General features: G+C 36.9%; 1 protein-coding gene across 2 annotated transcripts in view; it reads left to right on the forward strand.

The window, feature by feature from the left end:
• Window positions 1-20,252, forward strand: part of CNTN5 (contactin 5) — a 1,236,361-nt gene that overhangs the window by 753,155 nt on the left and 462,954 nt on the right. For both annotated transcript variants that reach the window (XM_058289033.2, XM_058289032.1), the window contains exon 4: window positions 5,290-5,511. In XM_058289033.2, the coding sequence (XP_058145016.1) occupies window positions 5,290-5,511 (222 nt within the window). The remainder of the gene's footprint in view (window positions 1-5,289; window positions 5,512-20,252) is intronic.

Below are 20,252 nucleotides of genomic sequence, written 5' to 3' on the forward strand. Positions count from 1 at the left end.
GATTCAGTGCCCGTGAGTAGAGGGGTTGGCAGACATCTCACTACTATTCATAGCTCTCAGTGAATAAAGCAAGGCAGAGTGTGTATTTGTAGATGCATGTGGTAGGAATATATGAGGGGTCCTCTCTTCTGTTGCTTCTGTTTTCTCAATGAAATAGGAAGCACCACCATCAGGAAAGAGAAGGAAAGAAGTGTGGGGCTTGAGGAAAGAGGGTAAGAAGTGAAATATTCACTCAAGAGGGTGGGAGAATGAATGGAATTGGGAAATGTGGTCTACTGCCAGGAAGTGCCAAGGGCTCACCTAAGGTTGATATTCATAAATATTTCAGTATCCTTTTGAATTCTTCAGCTGCATGCAGGAGAAGAATAGGTTGAGAGTTGGATTTTAAACTAGATACATTTACTCTGTGAAAACAATCAAGAGAAAAGGACAACGAGGGTGAAAATATATAGAAGGGAGTGAATAAAGTAATGGACCCTGGACTCTGGAATGGACAAAGAGGGAACTGAAGAAATGGGAATGATTCAGGACAGTGAGAAAATATTAAAATCATTAGACTGTAGGGTTTTTTTTTTAAAAGATTTATTTTTATTTATTTCTCTCTCCCCTTCCCCCTCCCAGTTGTCTGCTCTCTGTGTCCATTTGCTGCGTGTTCTTTGTCTGCTTCTGTTGTTGTCATCTGTTGGAATCTGTGTCTCTTTTTGTTGCATCATCTTGCTGCATCAGCTCTCCATGTGTGCGGCACCATTTCTAGGCAAGCTGAACTTACTTTTGTGCTGGGCAGCTCTCCTTATGGGGTTCACTCCTTGTGTGTGGGTCTCCCCTACGTGGGGGGCACCCCTGCGTGGCAGGGCACTCCTTGCGTGCATCAGCACTGCACATGGGCCAGCTCCACATGGGTCAAGGAGGCCCGGGGTTTGAACCACATACCTTCCATGTGGTAGATGGATGCCCTATCCATTGGGCCAAGTCTGCTTCCCAAGACTGTAGGTTTTGAAGGGGATGATTTCCTAGTGCTCTTAGAGAGAAATAGATGGAATGACAAATACACAGAGATACACACAAATAATTGAATTTAAGATTAGGAAGGAAATGCAGTTTATTTTTTTTTCACTTTCAGTGGAGTCCTGCCCTGTGAACTTTCATCTGTTAAATCAATTTCTCATTTGTTAAACCAATTCAGTCTTCCAAAATTGGGGGCTAAAAAAGTCCTATGAATGAAACACTTTCCCATTTGTGTTTGCTAACATATTTTATTTTCAGAGCTGAGGATCCCCAGAATTGAGGTTTGAGAAGGTAAGAAACTAGGGATGTCAGAGAAAGGAGCTGGAGAACTACGAGGGCAACAATTAGGAGAGTTAGAAATGTACCTGAGAGAGGGAGAGATCTCACGGAGTTGATAGTCTGTTGTACTCTGACCATCACTGCGTGATGCCTGATAAGACATAAAGTTTAAGGCTAAAGTCTACATATAGGTCAAACCGAGTAGAAATGGCCATGTAGGTCTTCTAGACTCTCTCTGACCTCACTTTCACATCCACCCCCAACTTTCCAGATTCTTGTACCCCTGCTTTTCTCTGAATTGCTGGCAACTCCTCAGAATTCCCTTTCCACACTCTATTGGGCATACTTCTTTAGCAATCTCATCCATTCTCATAGTTTCATTAGCCATGTATTTTGCTACCATTTAATAATCTCTCTCATGAGCCTGCATCTTTTGTACGTTGACAGAGCCTTATAATCAGTGTGAGTGCCCTCGAACTATCTCAGCTCTCCACCTGTTGAAAACTGAACTCAAGACTTTCTACCTCAAGCCCATGCCTTTCCCTGCATTTCTATTCATCTTCTAGTCCTATAACCAAGGGTTAAGCATTAACAAATAAATATGATTACTAAGTCATTATATAGGTGCCTTTATATTATAACATAGCAAAGGGTTAATACTTGAAATTACCGAAGCTGGCAAGAGTGGTTCCTCTCTGTTTATGGTTACTTTAGACCAGGGGTGCTTAACCAAGGGTTAAGATTTCAGGGGCTCTGTGAGCTTGAATTGAAAAAAAATCAACTTCTTATCTTTATCTTCTCTGACCTTTTACAGAAATCTAGCGTTTCCTTCACTTACAAATGTATGCAATAAATAAATGGCTGTAGCACTCAGTTCACCAGACTGGCAGAGGGGTCTGTGGAACACAAGGGTTTACAGCCCCTGCTCTCGACCTGCCTCACCTTTGTGAGGGCTTCCTATGGGGATGGGAACTCTAGACTGAGCTCTCCGTGTAAGCTGACTGGGTGGTGACCCTCCACCTCTGTTTAGCACCCATGTGGAAAACCCTGTGGCCGACCTCTGCTCTCCACTTTCCTTCTCAGAACCTTGATCTCTGGTGATTGTAACCTTGTCACTCCCCCTGGTTTGGGGTCTACCCCCAGCCTGTATAATTCCTTAGTTTTTTATTAATGGAGGAACCTATGTCCAGTTCCACCCCAGTTACTCATGAGCACCCTGGTATTATAAAACACTAGAATTTCTTCAGATCAGGGAGACAGTGTTGGGATGGTCTAAGGCATCTGGCTTCCTTTGCTTGTGCACCCAAATAAACTTGTATTCTCTTTGAAACCCTGATGTCTCAGGAACTGGCTCTAAAGACGCACCAGGAGAAAAGAAACTGCTTGTGCTCGGTGTCAGCAGCACAGCCCATGCTCGGATTCTTCTGTGCCTGACCTGCCTCCAACCTCATCAATCAACAGTCTTATTGATCTTACTCCCACATATATCACCACTTCCTTCTTTCTAATATTTCCTCTGCTATAGTTTCAGGCTCTTAAATAGTCTTGTCTCCTCCTTTTTTTATTCCAATATGACACTGTAGCCTGAGCGTTCTCATGGAAACCTAAGTTGTTCTCTTTCAAAATCACCCCGGTTTAGTACATGGCGTGCCATGCTGGCCATTTCGCCCTTGGCCCTTGCTTACTTATCCAGCCTTACCTCTCCTCTTACCTCTCTTCACCACCTGAATTCGTGATGAACCTAATTCACCAAGCATGCATGCCGGCTTTCCTTTCCAGGTCTTCACGTATTTTCTTACCGTTGTCTAGAATATCATTCCTTTCCTCTCTAGGTTAGCTAATGCGCTTTCAAGACTCAGGTGAGATATAATTTCCACTGAAAAGCACTTTTTTTTTTAATGTTCCTAGGCTGAATTAGGGGATTTCCCGCTATGGGAGCTCATCATTCCCTGAATTCATTTCTATACCACATTGGATTAAAACTGCATGCAAACTTGTCATTTTTCTCCTCGAGATCCTAAGCTCCTAGAAGGTTGGGACAATATCTTATTCACCTTTGTATCCCTAGCTTTTGGCACCTCCTAAGTTCTCAGGACATGTTTGTTGAATAAATGAATGAGTCAATAAATTGCCAGGTTCAGAGTAGCAGCTTTAGATTTGCTCTAAGTGATGGAAAGAGAATGTCCACAGCAACAGATGCCACTGATTACAGAACAAATGGAGCCTGGTGTGGAGCTCACAGCCAAATTAGCATTTGGCTGATCTCTATTTATGCGGAGTGATGTAAGCCAAAATTCTGTACCACTTGGGCAGTTTGCATTTTGTTAAAACATATATAGGATCTGAAACCTTGCTGAGGATCCTAGCTTTTGAAACCTCTTTTCGTTGCTTCTCCACTGGTTATGCTCTCAGGTTTTAAGAACTATGAGCCTTATTCCTATATTGCATTTTATTTTTACTACTACTCTGGGCTAGTGTTTTTGTTTTGTTCTGTTTTGTGTGTGTGAGTAGGGCAGGCAGTTAAAACACAAAGCAACATACTCCACTGAGAAATGAACAGGTAAAGAGACTGAAACTACAAACTACCTTAAAGGAGAAATTCTCTTTTCATTACCTTATACCTCTGGGTGCCAAAACTTGAATTCCAGGTTTTAAGGGAGATTTTATGTCTACCCATAATCCATTTTCATACAATTTGTCCAGAAGAGGTTAAGCTGTTTTCAGTTAAAATCGATCCACCTTCACCAGACTTTTAGTTGAGCAGCAAAGACGAAAGGCTATGAATCTCTTAACAATATTAATGGGCTTAGACTACATGTATATGTTTATTTTAAATGAAGAAAACATCTAAAAATATACTTTGTTGAGTTTCAGAGAAGCCCTATTTACAAATTCACAGAAAAGAAAATGTTAAACTTAATTTAATTCTTAACACCTAAAGTGTTATTTACAAATCACAAAAATGCTTCTTGCATTCCAAAATATCACTATGAGGTAGTACAATGATTCTAAACAATACTGACAAAGATAAATTATTCTAACCTAAAATTGTTAGCAACCATTAAGATCAAATTCCACCATATCAGATTCCCTGAAAAAAATGTATAATTCTTAAAAATATTTCTAAGATCATCAAATGATCAAGTTCAATTTATATTAGATGTGGAAAAATTTTCAACCCCTAGTTCTTTAAAATTTATTATAATTTTTAAAAAATCTACATAGTAAACTTATTCTCTCCTGTATAAATAAAGGAAAGTTAATTATACTCTACTTTGGGCACTATGCACATTTTTTCTTGCCAAAGTTTTGGGAACTAAAGTCAAATATGGTAAGACATTTCTCAATAATCAATAAAATGAAGAACTTCATAATAGTTTCCCCACTTGATAATATTGTTATAAAAATTATGCTAAAATGGAATCTACAAAACAAATTCCATCCCTGCTTTTTAGATTCTATTGTGGATTTGACTGTTTTTCAAGAAGACATAGCTTAAAGCCTAGTCAAAATACCTATACTACATTGGACACATTTCCTACTACCTGATACATTTAGGTGGTAAAGATACAATCTATATTCATAGAAGATAAATGAGAATGTAATTTTATTTTTTCCATTTTTTAAATAATAAAGAAGGAACTCTTCTAAATAGGTATTTTACTATTAAGGCAAACTCAAAAATGTTAATTCTCAAATACTTCTGATGAGGTAAAAAAAGCTTTCAGATTCCTCCCTTCCTTCTCTTTCCTTCCTTTTCCTTTTGTTGTATATTCTTCCTTCTTTATTTCTTCTTTTCTTAAAGAATCACATTATAACCAGTAGAATTTCCAGAAAAAATGTAAAAACTTAAAAGTAACATTTTAATTATTTCACTTTCACTGCAGTTTGCCTTTGGTTGCAGTTCCAAGGAAGATTTTCAACAATGTCTTCAAAAGAAACAACTTTCACAGGGGCAGAAAATCAATTAGTCTTTTCAGAACATACTTTCCCCCCCTTTCACAGGCTATTCTGAAGCTCCCCCTGGTCTCCCTACTGCATATGCTGCGTTGGTCAGAATTAAGAAAAGCTCCTCTTCGGCCCTCTTTGGTTCCAAGACCAGACCTCGGTCCAGCGGCCCAGCCGCAGGTGCACTCAGCATCTCCTCCCCCAGCTGGGGGGCAGCCGCTCAACAGTATGACTCCCCCGTCAGCCTTTACCATTCCTCAGAGGCCTTCAAACAAGACGGTAAGCTCCTCCTCCACTCTATGCACCTTTCATGATTTTTTGTGCATTAATTATCTTTGAACGACCCAGCAGTCCTGACTGAGGATTAAGACTCAATAAGCTCCCGTAAGACTGAGAGGACAAATGTAAAATTTTCTGGAGGACAGTTTGACAGTCAGTCTCAAGAGCCTTAAAACAGTCATATCCTTCAGTCCAGTGGTTTCATTTCTGGAAATTTATTCTGCATAAGGAAATCATAAGCAATGCATACAAAGATATGTACGTCCATTGAGCATTATTTATCTGAGTGAAAAATAAGTGACAACCTAAATGCATTGCACCAAAAAACCAGTTAAATTAAGGACCACCATGCTGCTATTAAAATTACAGTTTGATAGAAAACACTTTCTAGACATTCTCTACGTCTCTCATTTTGGAATATACCAACAACATAAAAAATATGACGTTAATTAACAGGCTGTGTATTAGGCTCTTTCATATGGCTTATCTCATTCAATTTTTTCAACAAACATATGAGGTGGATATTGTCCTTTCCAGAAATAGAAACTCAGAGGGTAGGTAAGTATCTTGTCCAAGGCTACACTGCTAGTAAGTAATAGAACTAATTTACATTTACATATTTACTGATTTCAAATCCAGTGCTCTCTGAGCTACATTTCAGTTGTGACTGGCAAAGGACTGAACATTCAAAGATACATTTGCAAGAATGTTGGAAAGACTTTAATAATATCACATTAGCCTGTGATGCCAAGCTCACAGGAAAACGCATTCCTCATTATTGTACCAATTGTTGTGGGTGAAGCTCGTAACATTGGCATTGAAATTCATTTAAGGTTGGTGTTAGCACCCTGTAAATTCAGTATTCAAAATATGTATACTTGGTATAAAACAAGTGTAAAGTTTCCCATTACATTAACTGTAGTGTCAGAATCAATCAAGCAGAAATGTTTGGTGACTTGTGTTTTCAGCCATCACTATTAAGAAAGAATGTACCAAAGGATCAGGTCTATGGACTACTTTTATATTTTAATATAATTTGGTACCACTGAGTATTCTATTTCTTTGTTCTTTTGTTCCAAATAGAAGTTGTCACCTCACAATGAAAAATAAATTATAGGTAGGAAATATGACTTAAAATACATGAAAATGATGAAATCATTAAGCATCCGTATGTAAAATGGAACAAAGTGTGAGAGTAGTTCAAAGGGTCTCCCTAAATGTCTATATCCTTCTGCAGGCTTTTTTTTTTTTAAGATTTATTTTTTTTAATTTATTTGCCCCCTTGCAGCATGCTTGCAGTCTGCTCTCTGTGTCCATTTGCTGCTGTTCTTCTGTGTCTGCTTGTCTCTCTTTGTTCCATCGTCTTGATGCCCCAGCTCTCCGCGGGCGAGGACCGTCAGTTCTCTGTGGTGTGCCGGCGAGCCTGCCTTCACAAGGAAGCCCTGGGACACAAACCCAGGGCCTCCCATATGGTAGACGGGAGAGACGGGAGCCCAGTGGATTGAGCCACAGCTGCTTCCCCTTTCTGCAGGTTTTTCTCACTTAGGGGAAGAACTAGCCAAGGAGAAAAAGAGTCTGGTCAGTTGCATATTTCCCAGGGCTTGAAAGATTAAAACGAAATGATTATTCCATAGAAACACACGTATTTACAACACTAAAACCAGACATGTTTCCTGAGGGTCCTCCTTAAGAGTTTTTTCTTTCATGTAATGATAGTGATGTGAACATTTTCCCTACTGTATGCATAATAATGAGTTGTATTGGCTCTGATAAAAGCAGCTGAAACACAAACATCAACAACAAAATGGGAAGTAATTTTCTAAAACAGTGCTTCTCAATCTTTCATAGGCATGCACAATGCTTGGGAATTTTGTGAAAATACAGGTCCTCTTTCAGTAGATCAGGAGTAGAGCCTGCATTTATAACAAGAGAATCTGCATTTATAACAAGCTCCCAGGGGATGTGGACACTGCAGGTCTGTGCCCAAAATTTGAATCGCAAGCATTTGGGCTGTGAAGCCATGTATAATTCTCAGGTCCTCTGCTGATCTTGTTTAGTCCAGATTTTAAAGTATCAGGAAGAATGGGTCATTTGAGTATTTTCCAAGTAATCTTCAGTGACAATGTTTTCTCATCTGAGCATTAACAGATACTGTTTAGATGTGGCTTTGAGTGTGTTCTCTCTGACAAGAGCCTGAGATACGACTTTTGTCAGACAATTCCCCTTAGCTTTAATAGACAGTAAACTGGGGTTGGCGTGCTTTTGTGAAAAATGAGAAAACTAACAGAGCCTGAATAAAAATGTCATCCCTCTTCTGCTCGGATTTAAGCCAAGAAGTACCTTAGCTAGAGCTAAGATTTTTGTGAAAATTGAAATATATCAGAGTTCTGGGCAATTTGGGGAAGCAATTCTACTTCTCTATATGAAGAAACTCTCCCACATATGCACAAAAAAATATAAAAATATTAAAAAAAAAATATATATATATAAACTTTGGAAACAACTTCTCAGGAGAAGAACAGAGAGGAATAGAGACAGCTCCTTAGACACAGCAGAAGCCCTGGGGAGAGAGACAGAGCTGGTCTCCTGATGGTCTGCAGCTGACCTTGTGGAGAGAGGCAAAGCCTCGAGAGCTCACAGTCTACAGCTGACCTTGTGGAAGAAACAGATTTGCTGAGCCCAGAGAGAAATAAACCCTGGGAAAAGAGGAACCCAGGAAGCCTGAACCCTGACAGATATCGGCAGCCACCTTGCTCCAACACGTGGCAACAGGCTTTGGTGAGGGAAGTAACTTATGCTTTATGGCCTGGTATCTGTAAGCTCCTACCCCCAATTAAATACATTTATAAAAGCCAACAGGTTTCTGGTATTTGTATCAGCACTCCTTTGGCTAATACAGTTATACGAAAGATGTTTGGATAAAACCTGAAAAAAGGGCAAATGCTGCAAGTAGAAGAGATAAAATTCTAACCTTCTATTATACTTGTTAATATTTAAATTACATGCTCTTTTCTCTCCTTTCCAATGAGCTTTACTTCTAAGAGAAAAAAAGAAAGGAACTGCCTAATTTGGCATTTTAGCTACTTTTTTTTCACTTATTCATTTATATTTAAATTGTGAAATATTCTGAACATAAAGAAAATAATAATTTGATGAAAGTGTCTTGTGTCTACCTATTAGTTTTATTCAATTTTAGTATTTTGTCAAATTTGCTTGTGATTTTTTAAAAATAAAATGTTTCATGCAAAGTTATTCAATATTTTATTTTATCAAACATGATATATTTGTGTGCTTTAAGTACATAATGTTTTCTTTTGTATTAATTTTACCTTTTTTAACATTTAAGTATACTTTAAGGGAAGCTGGTGTCGCTCAGTTTGAGCAGCTGCTTCCCATGTACAAGGTGCCAGGTTCAATCCCCAGTGCCTCCTAAAAAAAATAAATTTGAGATCAACATTTAATATTAGATTTTATCTGCCCCCTAACTTAATATCTATACTATCATTTTGTCCATTTTAGTTTTTATCTATATTCACTTTGAGTTTAGGAAGCATATTTCTTAATAATGAAGCTATGACTGTGGCAAACTGTCCTAGTCTTCTTTATATGTTTGAAATTATCTTTATTTTGCCCTCACTCTTAAATGATCATTTAATAGGGTACAAAGTTCTAGGAAAATATTTCCCTTGGTACTTTCTGTATCTGCAGGGCTCTGTTGTAGCAGGTGAGAAGTCTGCTGGCAATCTGTCATTTCTTTGTAAGGAGACTGTCCTATATAATTTTTTATTTTAAATTATGTGCTATTTTTCTTTTTACTGTATGGTTTCTAGAGGTGGTCTTATCTTCATTTATTCTGCTGAATGCTTGCAATACAAATTTAGACATAAGATTATCATCTTATTTCATATTTGCAAAATTCTGCTTTTCCTTTAAATACTGCTTCTCAGCCAATACCTTTATTTTCTTTCTCTTCTTTTTTTGTCTATGAGCATATGCATATTTTTAAACCCCTCAATTCATCCTCATAACTTTTAAGTTTCTTTTAAACTTCTAGGTTGTATGTATTTTCAATGAAGTTTTCAATTGGTTATTTTTATTTTCAAGATTTTTACTGGTTCTTTTTCATATCCATCTCTTCCCACTTCATCTCTCCCCATTTGTATTTCATAATTGCTCACTCATTTTGAAGGAAAACTGTTACATCATTTACATCTTTGAGTGTCCTAAGCATATTTATTTTTAAGTCTTGAGTGAGGTATTATTTGAAAGTTATAATCTCTAGAATGTCTTAACTGCTGCTATTGACTTTTGGTCTCTTTTGCAGTATTAGATTTCTTTATGTATATTTGAATTTTGGTTTACTTTACAGATACATATTCAGGAGAAGAATTTTAACTTATTTTCCCTCTCTCCTTGTTAGCTTCCCTTATCTGTTTAATCAATTTGTGATCACTGCCACTGGTTCTGACCTGGAGGCTAGAACCAGTTCATATAATGGCATTTTGGGGCACCTGTCCCATAGCAGTGTTGTTGATACTGAATGTGGGGACTGCTTGCTTTTGCTCATAATCGGAAAGCTGTGTCTGCCTGCTTCTGGCATGCCAGGTCCACACCTCAAAGTCTTTGAAAGGGCGCACCATCTAATACTCTAAATATCACGATCGAGGCATATACAGTATTTGTGGGAACACAAAACAAAAGGGGCTCTTTTTGTTTTCTAGCTGCTAAATCAAATACCATGCAACAGGGTGACTTCCAGTGGGAGTCTGTTGGCTCAGCACTCCAGAGGCTCGAAGGCTGCTGGGCCTGGCAGTCTTTGGGGTTCTTTGCTCTTCTCTTGCCTGGCACTGCCCCTGGCGATGTCTTCTCCCGTCTCCTCTGGGCTCACTGCACTTGGGCTCCTGGCTGCTCCCTGTGGCTTCTCTCTGGTCTGACTTTTCCCTCAGCTTGAAAAAGATGCCAGTGATTTGGATTAAAGGCCAGCCTGACTCAGGGGGGCCACCCCTTACCTGAAGCAACATCTTGAAGATGTCTTATTTACAAGGGGCCCACACCCACCAGAATGTGGACCAGGACCGAGAGCAAATCCAAACTGGGGGACACAAATCAATCCCCAAGGGGTATCAGGTCTAACCTACGTTGTATGACCAGGGGAACTACACCGAGGAAATGATACAGCATCTAAAATAAATTGGAGGTGCAGATGATAGCATAGCATGTTCACAGGCATAGGGTCACAAGAGACCATATTGTCCTGCAGATGTCCTGTGTTGGAGGAACTGCACGGAATATCTTTCACTTGGAGCAAAACGAGAATGACTGCAATGAATTTATGGACAGACTTGTATTCCTGCTCAGGGGTTTGGGAATTTTATCATAAGACTCCATTAGGCAGTGGAATGCCATTGCTGGCAGGTGCCTGAAGAAATCTGAGCATCCATATTTATAATAACAACAATGACAATAATAAAATATCACTCTGGTGGCAGTGTGGCAGGAAGAGGAAGGAGTAGGCCAGTGTGATGCTTTCACAGTTATAAAGGGAAGAACTGCTAAGTGTCTGAAATACAGGGGTAGCTAAAGGGATAAAGAAGAGACAATCATTACTGTTCAGATATGGAAGGGAGAATTCAAGAGTAGAGTAGCCTTACAGTTTCTAGCTTGGGCAACTGGGTAGAATTTTTATCATTCGTGAGCTATGAAATATATGAAAGGAGGAGGTTAGCTTGCTTTAAAAAAGGCTTGAGATTTAGCAGTTGCCTTTATTTATCTAATTTATAAATATCTCCTTCCCATCTTTCTGGAGTCTCTCCAGAGAGGCTTATTTGGTCAAACAGCAAGGTTCTATATTGGTTCCACTTAAGTTTTATTATGGTTAATTGACTGTTGTCCCTGAGATGATTTCAAGATTGTATCAGAAATAACCAGAGTATGCTATGAAATTTCAACCATGTGGGGCCTAGTTAAAATTTTCAAGAAGACTAAGCCGTTAGAGTAAATTTCAGAAGAAATATTAATAGTATATAGTGAAATTAAATATTTTTTGTTAGGTTTGTTTCATTCTGGAAACATTTTTATTGAAGCAAAAATTTACCTGCAATAACTTACTCATGACTTTGTTTTTTACCATTAAGAAAAAATGGTAGTTACATGAAGGAATGAATTCTAAAGCAGAGCTTAAATGGTCTCTTTGTCGCAATTAGCTCATCCATAAATTATGATGGTAATAATACTCAAGACGTTGTGAGCCAAATTTCTATGCAGCTTTCTTGCCTCTTATTCTTTGGTGAGTTTGGTCATAAGAGTAGGGCTCCTACAGTGAGCGTGAAGCATCATCTGAACAGGGTTCAAAAACTGACAAGGACTTGCCTCCTATCTTTTGATAAGATCTATTGGCCACTGCCTTACAATGTGCAAGCTGTTATTAATGGCCCCATATTGATTACAGCTATTATTCTTTCAATCACTGAAATGTGATGGCATTTGGAAACTCTGTTGGTAAATGTCAATATGACAGTGAAGTACATTTAGAGGTATATGTTTTCTATTTGAACTAGAACAATATCCCCTTAATATTTTTATCAGTCTAAAGAGAAACATACAATGATTAAAGTCCAATATTTTATTGTAACATGGATAGCTGATTATAAAGGTTGTTTGTAGAAAAAAAAGCTTTCTTCTGAACTAATTATAGGGTACTTTGTATTATTTTATTAGAACACAGTCAAGTATAGCTGAGTATAAGGCATTTTTTATTCACACATGAGGAATCCCGGAAACCTTCATTCAACTTTTAAGTAAGAGATTTGGAAAATTAGAAGTCTTGTACAGTTTATATTACAACACACATAATTTAATATGGTGTATCTTTATCTACAGTGGCCATCATATTGCAATTTATTAAATAAAAATTTGGTTATAGTATGTCAAATCCCTCTATGTGTGAGCCATTATAAACAAACCCCCATTTCCTTGGCATGCGTGACAGTTATTGACCCTGGACTGAGGTGAGAAAGTGGAGATAGTGGATAAAGAGAAACTGTTGCCTTATAATCGTAAGGGGGAGAAGAGAAATGGGGCAGGACGGGGATGGGAGAGTGTTGCTTAGAATGTCAGTGCATTACTTACAGACTCAAACAATCTGAGAAGTCCTCTGGAACTCTTCTGCTTCCAACCTATATTGTTATTTGGAATAATGTTTACACTTCAGACTGTGGCAGTGTAAACGTTTCACAGACTTAGGAGATATTACCTGAATTTTAAAAATAACTGAGTTACTCTGAAGTAGTTGTTTGAACACAAAGAGCGCCACTTAAATGAGTAAAATCTTTGACTAACGTTTAATTGAGAATTCTCATGGAAAGGGAGTCAATTGAAGGCCCTTAAGAGTCAGTGCCCCAAACACCTGCAGAATGCACTCTTTTTGGGTTTCATGATGTAGCCAAGGATTACTAATTACAGCTGACACCATACCTGTTCCTCCATCTACAAATGCACAGCCAGTAGCTGCTCTTGTTGCTGTTGTGTTAGCAGCAGGGAACACAGGTATGTGAAGAGTTCATTTCATTTCTTTATTTTGTGATGAGATGGTTTAGCACAAAGGCAGTTTACTCTGAAAAGAAGTTTCAGATTATTCATGAGTTCTGAAGACCAGAGGCCACAAAGCCTACCTCTGATGAAAAAGGATCATGCTTTGCATCAAATGGAGCAAAGGACTTCCTAGGAAGTTTATGCATACAGGTTTGGATGTCATTAATTTCTTCATGAGTGAACACAATCTACAATTTTCTTCACCCTGTGAATCTACCCAGGCTTTTGGAAATTCTCCCACTGGCTTCTGAATTTGGAGGATTTCTGCAGCTAACAAATTTGTTGCATCATCTCCTTAGAACATTTGGCTTAATTTCGTAAATGTCATGACTTATTTCCAGATCAAACTTGGCAATGTGGGTATTGGCATTGTGACTCAAAGCCACCTCTGGGTTGATAATTTTCCCTTGTTTCTTCAAAACACACCTTTACTTATAAACTGTTTTTTGGGAACTAAACAAAAAAAATTTACCAGATATTTTTATGAGAATAAGAATTCCCTCTTGAAGGGGAAAAGGTATTTCACTGGGATGATATACTTCAATATAAATTGGTTGACTCCAATTTCTCTCAATTTAAAAACAGATACTATATTCTCCTAGACATCTCACAATTTCATGACATTCATTCAATCTTATTTCCTTATTCTTTGTTTCATATTCCTAATTTTAAAGTCGTTGTTATTGTGTCATATTGGTATGGTTTTCTCTCCAATTTAATATAAGCTATTTGAGCAAAGACCGTCCCATATTCTTCTCATTATCCTCATTTAGCATGTACAGTCCACCCCAGAATAAAACATGTGCCTGAATAATTTTGAACTAAACCATGTCTTTTGGATTACAAATGGAAAGGAAAAAGAACATTGTCCTCCCTCTGTTGACTTAATGGCCTGGCATTTTATGAATGTCCTAAACCAATAATTCCCTGGCCATTCTCGCAAGTAAAAGCATCCCTGAGTCACCTGGTCTCTCTTTTCTAGTCACATCACAAAATGATTAAAAATATCTAGTAGGTTCTCATTTAATTCATATTATTTATAAAATATAATGCCATCCTCTGAAACATTCATCACACTGCTTTTTAATAAATAATGCTCTTCAATTCTTAGCAATCCTTGAAAATTTTAGAATGGTAGTTTACACTTGTTTAGCCTCTATAAGGAAACAATTTCAGCATTAGAGGTAACTTAAAATTAAAGGAAGCCTTGGTTATTTTCTTTTAGAATTTGACTTAGAAGCTCACATGGTGTGAAACGTTTTTCACATATTGTATCTGTGAAAGTCATTATAAAATTCAATTTCTAATTAAACACTTCAAAGTTTCTGGAAGTTATTACATAAACTATATTAACGATCAATTAAAAGGGCATTTCTTTTCATTGTATTGTGCATGATAGTCTGATATTTCTTCTAGATTATATTCTGATATACCTTGGTCACATTTCATGAATAAATATACAGGGCCATAAATTAGAATTAACCTATAGGTGGAAATGGTTAAGGCTTGGCACTAGACCTGATCCCTGAGAAAACTGGACACAGAACATTGTTAAAAGGAAGATTTCAATATGAAAGGCAAGTTCAGAATCCAGGGAATCATGATACTTTCTGAGCAATACAACTGAAAAGAAGTCTGAAGGAGCATCAATTAGCAAGGCTTCCCTAGATATCATATCTATAGGAGTCTCAGACTCTGTGATACTTAAAATGTCTTGGGAGAAATGAGAGTGTCTGTGTAGCCTATTATTAAGAGGCAAAGAAGTCAAATGAGTTGGAGGAGGCCAAATACCAACCTGATCCTAGCACAGAACAAGGCAAACCATTGACTCCAAAGACAAAATAATGAACCAGTATTCCAAGAAGCTCTACTTCAAAAAAGGCAGATGTGCTCATCTGAATCTTTTGTGGACCCCAGAAAGTTATGTTCTTAAGGTAACCCACTCCTATTGTATGTGGGCCCTTTTGGTTAGATTCAATTAAGGACCTTCTGATTAGATCACTTTTGATTAGATTGCTTTAGTTAAGAGCCTTTATTAGATGGGAGGACCTAGGATGGGACCTAATGCTCATACTGGAGTCCTTATAAATGGAGGACTAAAAAGCCACAGACACACAAAGTAAAAGCCACAAGACCGAGAAGGAACCCAGGGCTCAGAGAGGATCCTGGTACAAAGGAAACCACAGATGGAGCAGCCAGCAGCTGAAGCAGGAAGACCTGAAAGAGAAGCAGATGCCTCTAAATGCCTTGTCATCTAAGACACTGGGATCACTAGTAGGCACCTTTGGTGAGACAGCATCATTGATGATGCCTTGATTAGGACATTTTCACAGCTTTAGAACTGTAAGCTTTTACCCTAATAAATTCCCATTATAAAATCAAACCCATTTCTGGTATTTTTGCATTGGTAGCCTGTGACAAACTAAAACTTGACATAAAAACCATGTTCGTCATAATAATGCTGCTATCTAAAGTCCATAGTTTATATTTGGTGAATTTTTCCTGTAAGCCATCCTATTATTAACATCATGTATTAGTATTGTTAGTTTATGGGAGAACATTTCATATTTGTACAGTTAACCACAGAGTTCACGGTGTTATATGGTCCTCTGACTTGTACAATCCATCCAAAATGTACACTCAGGGGTTCCCAATTTCATAACAAAGTTGTGCTAAGGGTCAGTAATGGGGGTTGAGATTTTCCTTTTGGAGTAATGAAAACATTCTGAACTGGATTGAGCTGATGACTGTAAAACTCTCATTTTTTTAATGGAAGTTTTGCTGGATAAAGAATTTTGGGCTAGCAGTTTTTCTCTTTTAGTATCAAATAGATATCATGCCACTGCCTTCTGCCTCCAGGTTTTTAAATAAGAAGTTGGCACTTAGTCTTACTAAGGATCCCTTGTATGTGATGAATCACTTTTCTCTTGCTGCTTTCATATTTCACTTTTTGTCTTTGGAATTTGACATTCTGATTAGTATGTGTCTCAGAGCATGTCTATTAGAATTTATTCTGTTGGAGTAATTTGTGCTTTTTGGACTTGTATATTTATATCTTTCACAAGAGTTGGGAAATTGAGGATCATTATCTCCTCAAATATTCTTTGCTCCCCTTTTCCCTTCTCTTCATCTTCTGGGATGCCCATGACACACATGTGTGTGCACTTCATGCTGTCACTCAGATCCCTAAGACACTGCTCTATTTTTTCTATCCTTTTCTCTGTTCTTCTGACTCTTAATATTTTGATTGTCCTGTCTTCTAGTTCACTGATTCTTTCTTCTACCTATTCGAACCTGCTTCTGTATGTCTCCAGCATATTTTTAATCTATGCTTTCACCCTTGTAATTTCTATATTCTTTTTATACTTGCAAATTATTCTTTATGCTCATACATTGTCTTCCTAATATCCTTTCTCTCTTTAAGCATATTTTCCTTCGTTCCTTGAATTGATTTAGATTTGTTTGAACTTCTTTGATTAGTTGTTCCAAATTCTCTGTCTCTTATCAATTTTTTATTTGTTCCATTAACTGAGCCATATCTTCCTGTTTCTTAGTATGGCCTGTTATTTTCTGCTGTTATATAGGCATCTGACTGTCTTGATGAGAAGGTCAGTTTCTCCCTCTATCCTAGGGATTATTTTTTTTATTGACCTTGGATTAAGGCTCTTCTTTGATGCTTGTTCAAACTTATTCTAGACCTTCAAATAACCTGAGTTTAACTGATTTTCTCAGCTCCTCTTCATCTGGTTCTTGCCCTAGATATGTGATACAATTTTTAAGATTGCCCTTTTTGTGCAACTGTTTCACCTCCAATAGAAAACATACTTTCCTCTGTCCCTTTGTTCCTCTGTTATGTTTGTTTTTGTGCAGAATTCTTTCCCCAGCCCCTATGATTTGTTTAAATTCTTTCCCTCAGTCAGTTCCCCATTTTCCATACACTCTTCAGTTCTGGGACCCTCCAATCTTACAGCAGTTTAGTATATTCCCAATTATTTTTTGCTTATTTCTCTCTGTGAGACTTTTCTGATTCTGGTTTCTTCCCTGTTATGTTATCCCTCCCGGGGGAGCCAGATGGGGTCAATCCAGAAAGGTGGGTCAGTACAGAAGATCTATTTTGCATTTAGGGAGTCCTACCAAGAGTAACTGGATTGAGTGAATGTACCTTCTGGCCCTATTCAGTTTTTCTTCCTCCCCCTACCAGGGGACCCTATTGTTTGCAGCACTCCTCAGCAGCTTGTGTTCCACCCTAGGTCTTTGCAGGCTTGGGTCCCTGTGCCTGGATATGTGTGGGATTCTGACTCACTGCTGTGAACTCATCTATAGTCAGTGTCCCTGGTGGGGGTACCCCATATCACTGCCTCTGGGGAACTCCCAAACTTTGTTGGCATTGAGTGGGGGGAAGGGAAAAGGACCAGCTGATCCAGGATGGAAGTTTCCTACTTGATACTTTTCTCTTTCTTTGATTCAGCATTTATGGGGTCCTTCTCCATTCTCTATCATCCTCCATAGTGGAATTTGTCCTTATATGTTGCTGAATCTGTTCGGAGTTTTTTCAGGGCATGTCTTTTGTCACTAATTTAATGATGTCTTCAGATATTTTTAACCATGTGTGAACACAAGCCATGTAGCACATATGAGCTCTTTGTTGAACAAAACAAATTATTTGACCATTCACTGAGATAATGAATATAAATAAGAAATTTAGAATTCAAAAATCATGGTGGGGAGACTAGTAATAAGTATTTTATCTCTTATTAGAAAGAACTAAGAAGAAAAAACTATGTGAATTATGATTAACAAAGAGAAATTTTATATCATTTCTAACCTGAAACAATCCTCTTCTGAAGAAAGTACCCTCTTAAGATGTGAATCTGACATGTCACTGATAGTAATCACTGATGTGGTTTTGGCCAACTACAGCTATTTATCAGTCTATTAATAGATGTTCTGATAATGAATACACCCAATCAAAAATATTGCTCCTACAAGAAATTAGCATTGTATATGGTGGCATTTACTGTTTGTCTCAAAGGTTTCTGCTTATTTAAATAAAGATTTTTAATTATTCAGATCAGGGTATTTGCTATGTTTTAGTATCATTTATTTTTAAGTCTATCTTCACATGTTGCACGTTCCTTCAAGTTAAAAAATACAAGATGTAAGAATTCTTCTTTAAACAATGCATTATCATTGTCAGTAGATAGAGGTCACTACCAGAGGCAAATGAATCAGTCCTTCTAAGAGTATTTATAAGAATAACTTCTTGGTATGGAACTTTGGTTACTAATCTTATCAAATATAGAATCATCATTGATTACCCTTTCCTGGGGACTGGGATATTCTTTACCTCCATTACAATGACCTTTACCAGTAAGAGACCAAAAGAGATATTGCTGAATTTGGCTTTGTAAATGCTTTACTTTTATTTTTTAATTATTATTATTTTTAACATTTTTCTTTGATTCATTGGTTCTCCTGTATCAGATAAAATGATGGATGAGTTAAATAGGGCTAAGATGATTTGAAAAGTGGCAGTGAGCAACAAAAAGGATACCTTACAATGTATGGACAGCCATAATAGAATTCATGTTCTTCAGATTAGTCCCTTAATAGTCTACCCAATTTAAGCAAATTTTACCCACCTGATGTCCCCAGTGTGGCAATCTTTTATTTTTTTGCTCTTATACTGCTTTGACAATTTTCAGAACATTTGAAACTAGTAAATCAGGGTTTTAAACTATTTTTCAGGTACTTGATAATTTTAGGGAAGGGTCATGTCAAAATATCAATGTTTCCATCAACAAATAAGAAATAATTATAACTGAGCTCATAGAATTAAATAATAATACATGTAAAAGTGCTTCATAAATGTTAGAGCATAAATATAATAATAAATGATTAATAAGTAGTAAAAGTAGTAATCAGGTTCTAGGTTACAAAAACCCTAATTTATACATCTGGTCTGCCATTTACTTGCTTTATAAATTTATCTATTTTCAGTCTCAGTTTTATCATCCATAAAGGGGGGGGGGATGATCATAAGCATGTGTTGTTGAGAATTAAATGAGATATTACATGTAAATTATTTATCATTAACGTCTAAAATTTACTAACTACACCACAAATTAATATTTGTTATTATTGTTAACTAATTTATTAAATGCTTGCATTTAATAGATATTTACAAAGGCAATGTCAATCTGCAGAATAATATTGTAAGACAGACATTATTGTCCACAATTAATATATTGAACAGCAAAATTTCAAAATAATTGCCCAAGGAGAGAATACAACAATATTAGAATTTTAGCACAAGTGTATCTGAATCTAATTCTTTCAAGTTTTTATGTCTTATTAAAGTATAAAAGTTACTTATGAAATGTTAGTTTTATATATCATATGTATTTTTAATAATTCAAATAATATTTTCAACAGATAAAGATAATTTATTTTTACCATTGATTGTGCAGCTTAATTCTAATTGAATTTGATAAGATTTTACATGCTTTTCCAAATTCTTATCAATTCAATACAATACAAAATTTTGATAATTTTTTGCTCTGGTTATTTATCAAATCATTTATTTACTTATTATCCTTTTCTTGTGAACAGGTATTTCTAATGGCAGCAATATAATTTGAGACAGAGAAATGCAGTTTAATTATTTTGATACAATACACACCTTTTTTTTTTTTTTAGTTTTAGAAGAATCCTAGGTTATTTAGGACTCCCGAAAAATATTTTTACAGAATATTTGATGTCTAGAATCATTACCAGCCCATTGGGAGTCTTCAATTTTTATTGCAGGGATATTTAGAGTTTCTTGAATACTTTTGTTTTTCTTTACAACAAGAAGGGAAAAGAATACATTTTAAAGGAAGCAAATCAGTTTACTCTGAATCTGTTCTTCTATAATACAGAAGTGTACATCTCTGTCAGCAATATTTCTTAACACTCCTAGGTCCTTGGACATTTTTTCTTGCCTTTCATTCCAGATATTTTCTTGTGGTTTTCCACTGTAGATAAAACCTGTCAATTATTTAGCATAGACCTGACTTGAAAAGTCTATCACAGGCAGCACTTGTTGGTGGAGGTTCTTTCCTCCACCCCCACCCCCAGGGGACGTTGAACATGTCAGGAGACATTTTCCT

The sequence above is a fragment of the Dasypus novemcinctus genome, chromosome 27, assembly GCF_030445035.2.
Source record: "Dasypus novemcinctus isolate mDasNov1 chromosome 27, mDasNov1.1.hap2, whole genome shotgun sequence".
NCBI classification, from domain to species: domain Eukaryota; kingdom Metazoa; phylum Chordata; class Mammalia; order Cingulata; family Dasypodidae; genus Dasypus; species Dasypus novemcinctus.